Genomic DNA, 13874 nt, shown 5'->3' on the forward strand with positions numbered 1-13874 from the left:
CAGAATTCAAAAACCATTTATTTAACATTAAAATACAAACACACTCACTGCTTCTTAGCTCCTCACCCAACTGCTCTCTCCCTCTTCCCCCCAGCCCCCACAAGTGGCTAAGATATCTAAAAAGAAAGGGCAGGGAGATCAGGGCCCAAGGTTTCTTAAAGAAATCTATGAAACAGAAAAATACCCATTCTGTGATAAACCAAGTAGGTCTCCTTCTTGGATTTCAGACAATTCCAAGTCCAAGATTCAGTTTTAGAATGTAATAGAATCACAGAATTTTAGAACTGTGAAGAATTATCTATTCCAAATATTCTATTTTAAAAAGGACAATAAGACCAAGGAAGGTTAAGTGACGGTAATCACAGAGCCAGGGACTCAAACTTGGGCCTCCAGACATCCAGTCAATGCATTCTCCTCACACCTCCAATGCCAGTAAATTGCCCCAGGGAGGACACAAACCCTCAGCCATACCTCCAAACAACGTGTCAGTGCCACAGTGGATTTGTTGCTTGTTTGGTGGTGTTTCTGGAAGGGAGAGCAGGTGGATGCGGAGAGGGCGGTCTCCAATTCAGCTTGTCTCCTTTATCACCCGAGCCGGTGTCCCGCTGTCTTAGCCAGGTGGTTGTGCCGGCCAGTGTTCTTTAGAACAAGTCAGGGCAGTACTGGGCAGGGCCAGCTACCATAAGCTTTTGGTAAAAACAGCCACAGGCCAGGGGAGAGGAGAAGGGAAGGACCTGGGGATGAATGGCTCTTGGAAGTCACGAGTTTTTTATGTACACAGAGGGATGAGAAGTTTTTGGAGAGCCAGCTGGAGCAGAGAGAGCACCTGCGGAGTCTCCAACTGTACTCAGGATTCCTGCATTCCTGCCTGGTCCGCCTCACACAAGATGTGGGTTAGGATTCCATTGACCACATCCAGGGTCTCGTCCTTCTCCAGCACAATGTCGTAGGAATCCAGATAGCGCTCTCTCCGTTCCTCTACCTGAGGAGGGCAGGGAAGAGATGAACTAAAGTTTTCCCAGGCCTCCTCTGCCCAACTTTTCTCCCTCTGCCTTCCTTTTAGAAGGCGTACCAACAACCTGCCTAGCATATCAATTCCTACCTAAAATCCCAAAGAATAAGGCTGGAAGGAAAAAAAAAAAAAAAGAATAAGTCTGGGAGCTCCAAAAATTAAAGGGCCCCGTCCTTTAGGGAAAAGGCAGTAGCATCAGAAATACTAATCACATCCATCTTTAGCCAAACCCATTTTATTTGAATGAGGCTTTCACACAGAATCTTAAAAAATTGGGAGGACCTTAGAGATCCCCTATTCCAATTCCTTTCCCAACTCTGGAATCCCCTCCACCACAGACTTAACATAGGTCAATCATCCTTTACTTAAGTATAGCCAATGATGGCTACCTCCCTACTTTATGAGAAAGCCTACTCTATTGTCAGACAATTCTCATGAGTGGAAAGTTCTTCCTCAAACTGAGCCAAAATATCCTTCCTTGCAACTTCCATCCAATGGTCCCAGTTCTGTGTCTGAAGCAACACAGAACAAGTATTTTATTATCTGGGAAGTTGCTTTCTAACATACATCTAGAGAGCATCCACTCAAACCCCAAAGCCTTCAAATAATACTGAATCCTGGTGGATGTTGAGCTTGTAGGTAAGTGAGTTGCATAGAGTTGCTCTAACATTGTGTTTTTTCTTTAATAGACTTCAATACAGAAACTGAAAAGACTGAGCTCTAGCAGAGATGTGGCATCCTTTTTAGTTTTAAGACACCACAATCAACGCATCTCTAGTTTATGGCTTATTAGGATTGTTTTCAGTTTTATTTATCTTCAGTATTTTCTTGTTCCTTAATATGTGGATTACAAACCTACATCCTGGTTCTTGAGATCTCCAAATAACCACCTTATAGTAGGTGACATCTATATAACACTTCACAACTTACATTCTGCTTTCTTCACAACAGTCTTGGGAAATGGGTATTTTTACAAACACATGAGGCAGAAGTAGAGAGTAAGAGACTTACACAGTCCTCTCCTCACCCACCTTGTCATTCAGGAAGCCAATCTTAAGGATGTTTCCCACACTGGACACCCCATCAGCCATAGTCAGGTCACCCATGGAGTCACCCAGCAGGAGAATGTTGGTCTTAGCCTGGAGCTGTTCAAAGTACTTGGAGTCCTCCAGGACTGAACTATTCTTGTTATATGTATGGATGAGATGACCTTTGAATCCCTGCAGGTATCCCTGAGCAACCAAGGGGAGAGGCAGACTAACTATGAATCCAAAAATAGATATTTATCAATTTTCCGTGATCATGAAAGGAAATACAAAATTACATTCAAAAGACTCAGAATCAATTACTGATTTTTAATACCCTTGCTACCAACCTTGATAAAGCCAAGCATTAATGGAGCCAAAGCTAATGGTTAGCTACATTCTATTCCATCAGCCACAGGTTATACACATGACCCTCAATGGCCCTCTTGAAGAAATAGGCCACCTCTCTTTACTAAGAAAAGGCAAGCAAAGTAATCTCATTATATTCATCATGGTAATCTCAAATATTCAATGCAACCAATTTCTATAAATGGAAAAACAACTCAAAGAGAATGGATGAGAATCTATGATACCACTGGTTAGAAAGTTGAGCAACATAAAGGGAAGAAGATCCACAATTTAAGAAAACAAAACAAACAAACAACAACAACAAAAAAAAACAAAGCTCAGAATCCAAGGTCTGGAAAATAGACAGAATCATTACCAATATAAAATTATGTTCCTGTGAAATGTCCCTGCAAACACAGTTGGATATATGTAACTGAATTTTGACTTTTCTGGCATTTTAAAAGAGTAACATTAATCTATCAAAATAATAAAATTATTGAAAAGGAAAAAAAAATAACCCTATGAAAAGTGAAGATTATTTATCTGGCTCCTCCTGCAACCCCTTCCTTTAGAAATAGTTTGTTGTATTCAAGGGTTGTTTTTTTAATTCTAAAAAGAATAGCAATTCTCACTACTAAGCTATAGGAGAACATAAAAGCCTTTTTTTTTTTAAGCAAAAAAGCTTCAACCAACTAATTTTTTAAATGAACATTTCCTATTTAGGAAAAAAAGGAAAAGAAAACTCAAAATGCACATGCTATGGATAGCATCATTTCTGTTTAAAAGTACATTATTTAATTCAGAATATGAACAAGTAACAAAATGGACTAAAACTTATCTTCCTCTTCTGAGACCCCCGTAATCCTCTGGTGGAGGTGAAAACTGCCAAAAAGAATTCAGGAGCCTGGATAATCCACAGACTGGTTAGCTGAGACTCAGACTGAGCAGGATCAAAGATTACAGATAGGGGATCTCTAAATCAATCTGTCTTTGGGGGAATTTTGATTCGTATAGGAAATCAAGATGAAACAACATGCTTTCCTCCCCAACTTCCCCAAAGAGCTCTATTCATTTCCCCACTGTACAAAAATGTAGTAACTAAAGAATGATATCCCCTACTCCCACAGGATAACAAACACAACTCACACTTTCATCAAAATCCATGTAATTAGACACAACATGGATATTGGGATGGAAAACATTCATCTGCCTAATAATTTCTTCCAAAATGTCTCCAATACCAGCAGAAAAGATGAGAAGGGGAACATTGCTTCGGTAGAGTGTGTTGAAAAATGTCTCAAATCCCTCCCTGTAAAGGATAAATTATTCTTTCAAAGTGATCACAAGAAACAAATTCATTACTACTGGACTCGGGTAGACACATATTTAACCAAGACATTTTTCCCATTTCACCCAAATGATCACTTTATTACTCTATGTCTCTTCAATATTACTATCAAATTAGTGTTCAAAGAAGCAATCACATCTTTCACGTATATACCCTGTCTCCTCAATGAGACTACATTCTTTTTTTAAGCACTTTTTTATCTTCTATTTTCTCAATTACACGTAAAAATAATTTAACATTCATTTTCCATAATTTTTAAATAATTTTCCAAATTTCCTTCCTCCCTCCCTCCCTCCCTTTTATCTCCTCTCCTTGACAAGACAAACACTTGGATATAGATTTATACATATAAAGGAGCAACTAAGTAGTGCAGTGGATAGGGCACTGGGTTTGGAGTCAGGAATGAGTTCAAATCTGGACTCAGACACTAAACAAGTCATTTAACCCTGTCTGTCTCAGGTTTCTCATGTCAAATGAGCTAGAGAAGGAAATGGCAACCCACTCCAATACTTATGCCAAGAAAACCTCAAGGGGTCACAGAAAGTTGTTCAGGACTGAAAAGGACTGAACAACAACAATGTGCAAAGACTACATATTCTTTGAGGGCATGGACCACATTCATTTTTTCCTCTACATACCATAAGTGATCAATACATGGTGGCAGGAGTACCTGATAAGTCAACACCAAGTCTCAAATATTGGATACATGGTTATAATCTCATTGAGATACAAGAAACCACAAAGGGTAACTTTAAAAATCTTCCAAAAAACTGACACAGGATTTGGGATGTTTGTTATGGGATGGATAGAGAAACCCAGCTAGAATTTGCACTATATATACAATTAGCTAATAACTTTTTGGAAAGTACTTATAAGCATTTCCTGTGCTAGCCCCCATGACTGGAATTCTTTAATTAAATATTCAACTAAACTACAGTCTTCCCTGATCACTATTAATTCTAATTAACCCTAATCTCTTTTAATCCCTATTAATTTTAATGCCTTCCACTAATTATTTCCTAGTTATCCAATACATAGTTGTACATATTTGTTTGCTCTCTATTAAACAATGAGCTCCTTGAGGGCAGAGACTGGCTTCTTTTTTTGTATCCCCAGTGTTTAACAGTCTCTGAAACATAGTACTTGACTAACTACTGACTAAATACTATATATAAATACTATATACTTTATCATTCTGTAAAGTAGGAATGAAGAAAAAGTATTGTAAAATTTAAGTTCTTTAAGAGCAGGGAATGTTTTACCTTTATATTTCCACCTTTAGTTTTTGTCACATAGTAGGAAGGAAGGAAACAAGCATTTAAGAGTCTATTTGTGCCAGGCACTGTAAAGCACTGTACAAATGTTATCCCATTTGGATCTCCCAATAATCCTGGGAGGTAGGTGCTATTATTAACAGTTAAGAAAACTGTTAAGAAAACTGAGGCTTAAATCAGTTCCAATAGAGTAGTAATGAATTGAACCAGCTACACCTAGCGAAAAAACTCTGGGAGATGACTATGAACCACTACATAGAATTCTCAATCCCTTTATTTTTGTGTGCCTGCATTTTTGATTTCCTTTACAGGCTAATAGTACACTATTTCAAAGTCTGATTCTTTCTGTACAGCAAAATAACTATTAAGAGATGTATACTTATATTGTATTTAACTTATACTTCAACATATTTAACATGTATTGGTCAACCTGCCATGGGGAGGAGGGAATGGGGGGAAGGAGGGAAAAAAATGGAACAAAATGTTTGGCAATTGTCAATGCTGTAAAATTACCCTCGCATATAACTTGTAAATAAAAAGCTATATTAATTTAAAAAAAAACAAACTGAGGCTTGCACAGGATCACACAGCTAAGAAGTGTCTGAGATTTGAACCTAGGACTTCTTGATTCCAGGCCATACCATAACTCTATCCACTGCCTCTAGTAGGCACTTAATCTGCCTACTGATAGAGATAGATATCCATTTTACATATGAGGAAACAAGTTCAGAGAGGATAAGTTATTTAGTAATAGTAAGTGATAACAAGCTAATTGTACAATAATTCAGAGTCTGATTCTTTTTGTACAGCAAAATAATGTTTTGGTCATGTATACTTATTGTGTATCTAAGTTATATTTTAATATATTTACCATCTACTGGTCATCCTGCCATTTAGGGGAGGGGGTGGGGGGGTAAGAGGTGAAAAATTGGAACAAGAGGTTTGGCAATTGTTAATGCTGTAAAGTTACCCATGTATATATCCTGTAAATAAAAGGCTATTAAATTTAAAAAAAAATAAAAAAAAAATAAAATAAAAAAAATAGTAAGTGATAATTAAAAATTAGTAAGAAATAAAGCTAATATTTTAATTCAGGTCTTTTGACTTTATAGCATTCTATACCTATAGAATAAAGTCATATGTTTTTAGCATTAATTTTACATATTATTATATCTTTCTTGACTCTAAACTCAATTTTCAATACAAATAAAAGCCACACTTCCACCTCATTACCTCTTGATCAATCTGATCTCACAACTAGCAAGCAAGCTGGCATAAATGCCCCTTCCAAAATAAGAAATTAACATACCTGAGCATTGCATCTGAATCTCTAACAATTTGGGATATCTGGTACTTCTGAATCTTCTGTTGACACAGGAGATTGTGGGCTTTAGTCCACCTAGAAACAGGTATCCCCCCAAAGACACAAACATCTTCAAATCACTGAATGAGATGGAAATATTCTTTCTCCTGATTCATTACACAATTACCTCCAAAAGACATCCCACACACTGAAAAGTGCTACTTTCTTCCAGGCTCTGATTATCCCTCAAAAGGTAAGAAGAAAGTAGGGAAGAGAACAGCAACACTAAAATGAGATTTAAAACCAGCTTCAATATTGTCTCCCTCAGAAAATGTATGTGCTGCTACTGTATCTTCAAGAGACAGTGGAATTTTGGGCAATTTTAATTTAAATATAATTCTAGCAGTAGTCTATAAAGCGACAAAGTTTAACTGCCACACTACCAAGACTATGATAGCAAAAGTAAGCATAAAGAGAAAAGTACAAGAACTTATTAACTAAGAGGACTGAGTTTAACCCTTGTTTTATAAAGAAAAACAAAGATTTCTTGATAAAGACTTAAATTAGCATCCTGAGAAAACTGAAAGGTAGGACTACATTACCTGAATTGAAAAGTTACAATTATTGTATCGTTAAAGAGAACTTTGGCCATGATCGATCTTATAAGTTCATATGATGTAAATAACTATTCTTTGTTTTGTTAAGTTACATTGCTAATAAGTGTTTCTATTGAATTTATATCCCAAAGAGATCTTAAAGGAGGGAAAGAGACCCACACGTGCAAAAATGATTGTGGCAGCCCTTTTTGTAGTGGCAAGAAACTGGAAACTGAGTGGATGCCCATCAATTGGAGAATGGCTGAATAAATTGTGATACATGAATGTTATGGAATATTATTGTTATGTAAGAAATGACCACCAGGATGATTTCAGAGAAACCTGCAGAGACTTATAGGAACTCATGCTAAGTGAAATAAGCAGAACCAGGAAATCATTATAAATAACAACAACAAGACTATACGATGATAAATTCTAATGGACATGGTTCTCTTCAACTGTGAGATGATTCAAACCAGTTCCATTTGTTCAGTGATGAAGAGAGCCATCTACACCCAGAGAGAGTACTATGGGAACTAAATGTAGTTCATAACATAGCATTCTCACTCTTTTTGTTTTTATTTGCTTGCATTTTGTTTTCTTTTTCAGTTTTTCTTTTCATTTTTTATCTGATTTTTCTTGTGCAGCAAGGTAACCGTATAAATAAGTATACATATATTGGATTTAACAAGTACATCAACATATTTAACATGTATTGGACTACCTGCCAGATAGGGGAGGGAGTGGGGGGAAGGAGGGGAAAATTTAGAATAAAAACTTTATAAGGGTCAATGTTGGAAAAATTACCCATGCATATGTTTTGTAAATAAAAAGCTTTAATTTTTTAAAAAAGGTTACATTGCTAATAAAGACAGTAATCAAATATTTATTTAAGGCTTGAAGATTAAGGAGTTTGATACAGAGAAAAAAATGAGCAAATACAAGAAAAATGTTTCTTATTAAATAAATGTTATTTAACTAAAACTAGAGTAATTTTGGTAATGTAGAAATATCAATACATGACTAGTTACATAGAAGCTAAATTGAAAAAGAATAAAGAAAAACTTATAGCAGATCAAGAGGTAATCATACTACCCCAGGCTATGTATAAAAATGGAAGAGACCCTATAACTTCTGCTATATATTGAGACTTTTATTCTGGAATTTTAAAATACTCTTCTTTCTCATATATGTTCTTTCTCATTATAAGCTATAATGAATTTAGGATTTAAAATAAATAGAATTTTAAAATCATAAAGACAAAGTCCTGGCAGTGTCACTAATAACTAATGACTTTCATTTATCTATTTTATTTGCTATATATTCATTACAAATAACATTTCATTTGCTTTTTACAATTTATGATGCATAGTTTAGCATTACTGGTTTACGAAAGATGAGGTTTTAGCGCAAACTTGAAGGAAGCTCAAAGAATCACATTGATTCCAAAGTTTACTGAAAACCTGAAGGAAATACATGACTGATAAACGTATTTATAAGAAGAATAAAGAACTTTAGTGCAAGAAGCTGAATTCCAAGAATCAATTCTGGAAAAAGAAGATTAATGCAATGGTGAATAACAAGAGGACCAGTAATAAAATACATTACCCACCTCATGATGAGAATTGGTGAATTCAAGGTGCAGAAGGAGAAAAACATTCAAATCTTGTCAATGTTGGGATTTGTTTTGTTTTGATTATTCTTATCTGATACAATAGCTTTGTTTTTGTTTTTTTTTTTTTAATTTCAATTTGGGTAAGGAAAGAGGATGCAACAAGGAATCAAATTTTTTTTTAAAAAAAGGAGTAAGAAAAGAGGGTATCTGGAGCATTTCTTAAATGAAAAGAAGAAATGTCAACAGGACAAACAAAAAACAACTTTGAAAATAACATGTTGTGTATTGGTCAACCTGCCATGGGGGGAAGGGGAAAAGGGATGGGGGAAAAGAGAGGAAAAATTGGAAGAAAAGGTTTGGCAATAAGTCAATGGTGTAAAATTACCCATGCATATAACTTGTAAATAAAAAGCTAAAATTAAAAAAAAAGATAAAGAAAATAACATGTTGACATGATTCCAGAAGAATAATGAAGAATGAGACACATATTGTTGATAATAGACAATTCTGTTTTGCTTGACTGAATGTTACAAGGATTTTTCTTCTTTCATTCCCAGTGAGATAAAATGAAGGGAAAAATAAATGCTTAATAATTTTTTAAAAATAAAATTTAATGTTTATAGGAGCACAGAAGCAAGTGGTAAAGGAACTAAAAATTGAGTGGATGCTCATATATAGCTTACGTAAGTAATGGAATGTTCTGTAAGAAATGATGAGCAGGTTGATTTCAGAAAGCATGGAAAGACTTGCATGAACTGAGGCTGAGTGAAGTGAGCACAACCAGGAGAATATTACACATAACGAGATTGTATGATGATCAACTATAACAGATTTTCAGTAATACAGTGATCTGAGGCAATTACAATAGACTTGTAATGGAAAGTACCATCCACATCCAGAGAGAGAACCATGGAGACTGAATGTGGATCAAAGCAGTGTTTTCACCTTTTTTGTTGTTGTTTGCTTGCTTTTTTTTTCCTTTCTCCTCTTTTTTCCTTTTTGATCTGATTTTTCATGTGCACATGGAAATATATTGGAAGAATTATACATTTACCCTCTACTGTATCTTGGAGAAGCAAAAAGGGAGAGGGAGAAAAATTTGGAACACAAGGTTTTGCAAAGGTGAATGTTGAAAACTATCTTTGCATGTATTTGGAAAAATAAAATACTATTATTGTGTTCTGGTATGATCAGCTATGAATGACTTTGCAATTCTCAATGAAACAATGATCCACAACTACTATGAAGGATTTGTGATGAAAAATTCTATCTATATTCAGAGAAAGAATTGATCATGTCTGATTACAGACTGAAGCATACTTTTTTTTTTTGGGGGGGGGGGAACCTGTTTTCTTTCCACAACATGACTTTTATGTTTTGCATAACTTCACATGTGCTTTCTTAATGAGGGATGAGGGTGGGGCTAAAGGAGACAATCTGAAACTCAAAGTTTTTAAAACAAATGTAAAAAAATTGTTTTAAGTGTAATTGGGAGAAATAAAAATATTTTTGAGAAATAAAAATATAATAAAATAAAATTTAAAAACATAAAAAAGAAAATTACATACTGAATCTCTTTCAGATTTGGAGAAAGATGCAAACTATGAATGACACAGAATTGTAGCTGTGTATTCCTCTTTTTCTTTATATATGAAAATACTCATCTTGTTGGGCATTTGCTAAGTTCATAATTTAAGGAATAAAGTTGAAACCAAATCAAACGAAAAATATTCAATCAGAGGAAATGGACTGTGATTTCACTGGTAAAGGAAATTCCTAGGATGAGAAATTGTCTCTAGCAATGCAAGTCAGCCCCTTCTCTGAAACTTCTAGTCATGGCAAATGGTTTAGAATTCTAAATAGAAACAGGAGCCAGTATATAATATATATGGGAGCCTGGAGGCTGCAAATGTACTTAGTTTAAATATGTAATGTTATCTATGCTTTACTTATTTATTTTATTTTTATTTCACTACAATATTTGTTTTTGTTTTGTTAAAATATTCCCCAATTACCTTTTCATCTGGTTCAGGAGCATTTGGGAGTATTGCTGGCCACATGCCGGCCATCCTCATGTTTGACACTTCTGATCTCAAGTACTGAGAAATTAAATGACTTGTCCAAGGTCAAAAAGCCAGGACGTGTATAGGAGACAAGAGAGGGGATGTGTACCTAAGTATTCCCCATTTTGGGAACAGCTCTCAATCCATTACACCATGCTACCTCATAGAAGCAAAATTATTTTCTACAAATGTGGAATAAATGGTCCAGAGGAGGCCGATGCCCAAAGAACAAATATAGAAGGGAAGAAAAATGAATGATGATAGAAGGCCAGTTTATTATCAAGAATTAAAACAAAATAAAAGAATTTTGTTGACAAACTTTTGGTGTTCATAAAGTACTGGGAAGACCTGGTGACCAAAGAGAAAACTTTAAATATGGGATATATCTCAACTAAAGACAAAGTTAGACAGTAAGGTAACATGAAGGCATACATTTACAAATATAAGGGGGAAGATGCTATATTTTAAGATACTCATTTTTTAGATATAAAAATACTGAAACAAGCCTTTACCCTGATTAAAAAGCAAAAGCCTTTACCCTGATTAAAAAGCAAAATGATAGCACTGGCCCTGAAGTCAGGGAGATCCGAGTTCAAATCCAACTTCAGACACTACTGTGTCACTGGCCAAGTCATTTTACTTCAGTTGCCTCAAAAAAACCCCAACCTGCCAAAAAAGAAACTACCACGTTGTAACAACAGTCCAACAAATACTGAAGCCCAGCTTACTTTCTCAGTAAATGGAAGAGAGATTCTGAAGAAGATATTACTTAGATTAAAGCAGAACCCACATAAAGGAAAGGGATAATGGGTCAAGGCCCAAGGAATACTTTAGTTTATATGACAAAGAAGTGATAAACCCAGAAAGAGGAGAGGACCTCAGCAGCAGAGTAAAGGAACCACCACAGACCTTAGAAAAACTGACAGCTATACTCCCAAGTACAGATGGAGAAAGGTCACAAAAGAACAAGAACCATGCCTACAGATAGGCTCACTTGTAAAGCTCTAAGAGAAACAAAACAAATGCTTATGACATTCTGCTGTGTATGTGCAGGGCTGGGCATGTATATCGGTATATCCCATTACCATTGCTAGTATTGTATTGCTCCCCCCCCCCCCAATTAAAAGCAGCTTGTCAAGGGGTGCCTTTCATCAAATGTATGTTGTATATAATATAAATGTGGATTTGATGTCCCCCAAATAATTTATAGGGACTGAAAATTTCTGGCCCAGGGGAGAAACATAACACCAACCTGAATAGCTTCTTCTGCAGAACTGATGGCACTTTGCTGTACCTTTAAAAGGCAATGGAATTTTAGAGTTACAGTTTAACATGAGAAGGCTATGAGAAGCCAAGATCTCATTGTTTCTCTGGAGACACCTTTAACTGGAATGGCCACGAAAAGGACAATGAAAAAGGACTAAGAGAAATTATTTCCTAAGAGACCTGAATTTAATCCTTATCCTGTGAAATAACGAAGAGGTGTGTGTGTGTGTGTGTCTCTTTGTGTGTGTGAAAAGCTTCCAATTGGTATTCTGAGATAACTGAATGGTAGGGCTTTGTTCCTAGAATTGAAAAGCTGGTGAAAGAATGACTTAAGCTATGACCAACTCGTATATGATATACTATAATTACTTATAGCTCTTTTTTTATGCTGTTACTAAAAAGTATAACCAGTAATATTTATGTTTAGTTAAGTCTAGGAGATTACAGGGTTAACTATAGAGAAAAGAAATAAGCAAATGCTTATGGGAAAAGAGATGAGCTCAGAACTAACAAATTATAAAGAGATATTGAGAGTTCGATAATTATTGTTGAAAGATCAAAACAGCCTTCTCTTTTATTCCCCAAAGATATCAAAGGAAAAGGAAAAGGTTACCTACACATAAAAGAATTTATAATATTCGTTTTATTGTGGCAAAGAACTGGAAACAAAGGAGGGGCCCAATAATAGAGGGATGGCTGAACAAATTATGTTATGTTAATGGAATGAATTATGTCACAAGAAATGACAAAAGATTTCATTTGATAAATCTGGGAAGACTAGTAAAAAACTGAAGTGTATAAAGTGAGTAGATCTGGGAGAACAATTTATAAACTAAAAAAAAAAGGTAAGTTTGAAAGGCTTAAGAACTCTGATCCGTGCAAATAACTAACCATAATTCCAGAGGACCAATGTTGAAGAATGCTCCCTACCTCTTGACAGAGGGATAGTGTATTCAAGGTGCATAAGGAAAAATACATTTTGGGACACAGCAAATTTATAGATGTGTTTTGCTCAGTTATGCTTATCTATTACCAAAAAATCAAATAAAATATACGCCCTGACTATCTTAGAACCTGGAATGAGAATGACTAAGAAAAATGAGCTACTAGCAGGAATATAGATATGTAAGACACCACATAGGCAGTACATAAGGATAATCTTCCCTAAAATCTTTATCACATGGGTAATTTAATTCCTGCAGTCAAATTTCTTCCTTCCTGCCTCCCTTCTTTTCATTACCAAACTTCGAAACTTCTTTTGAGACCCATATCTCCATAGCTTAAAGCCCCTTGAAAAACAAAATTCTCACTGTACATTAATAGAATTTCAAAAATAAAATTAAGATGTCTCTGTTCAGAGATTTTACCAAATTTCATAGGGCTATTGCCCTCACTTAAAATTTGCTAAATGTTATCAATCTAGGAATAGACAAAATCAGTTTTAGGAAAGACAGTGCTAATGACTGTATTAACCCTCTACAGCCACTCCAGCTGGAATCCCAAAAGTCCAGTTAAGTTCCTATCTTACTTGGTTAGGAATATAGCATCTTTAGATACTTCTTGTTTCCTTAAAAGTATCCATCATTTCTAACTACTTACCATTCTACCATAAGAGGGAACTTCTCTTTGACCGTCCTGTTCGGGTCAATCTCAATTGGGTAATAGTAGTGAAGGAGATCCTTTAACTGAGATACCAAAGATAAGAGAAAAATAATTAGAGTGCAACTAAATTCAGCAATTTAATAAGTATTTAATAATAGCCTACCATATGTCATATACTACCCAAAATACTGGGGAATGCAAAGACAAAAACACAAAATCCCTGCCTCAAAGAGTTTACATTCTACTGAGAGGAAACATGTATACTGATAAATGTAAAATATTTGCACAGTAAATATTTTTTTAAAATTAAGAGGGGAGAACACTGACAACTCATGGGAACAGGAAAAGATTTGTGTAGATGTTATCTACAGATTCCAAGAGGTAGAGGTTTGAAGAAAGAACACTCCAGATATACATACAGC

General features: G+C 35.3%; 1 protein-coding gene across 5 annotated transcripts in view; it reads right to left on the minus strand.

The window, feature by feature from the left end:
* NT5C3B (5'-nucleotidase, cytosolic IIIB) overlaps positions 1-13874 on the minus strand; it is a 19931-nt gene continuing 6057 nt past the window's right edge. For 4 of the 5 annotated variants that reach the window (XM_003768212.4, XM_031966271.1, XM_023502334.2 and 1 more), the window contains 5 exons: positions 13450-13535; positions 6317-6406; positions 3532-3694; positions 2044-2244; positions 1-982 (listed from right to left, as the gene is read on the minus strand). In XM_003768212.4, the coding sequence (XP_003768260.2) occupies positions 848-982; positions 2044-2244; positions 3532-3694; positions 6317-6406; positions 13450-13535 (675 nt within the window). In that variant the 3' untranslated portion in view covers positions 1-847. Of the gene's footprint in view, positions 983-2043; positions 2245-2473; positions 3326-3531; positions 3695-6316; positions 6407-13449; positions 13536-13874 lie in introns of those variants that run through there. The other variant, XM_031966270.1, reaches the window with a different exon arrangement.

The sequence above is a fragment of the Sarcophilus harrisii genome, chromosome 4 (genome assembly GCF_902635505.1).
Source record: "Sarcophilus harrisii chromosome 4, mSarHar1.11, whole genome shotgun sequence".
NCBI classification, from domain to species: domain Eukaryota; kingdom Metazoa; phylum Chordata; class Mammalia; order Dasyuromorphia; family Dasyuridae; genus Sarcophilus; species Sarcophilus harrisii.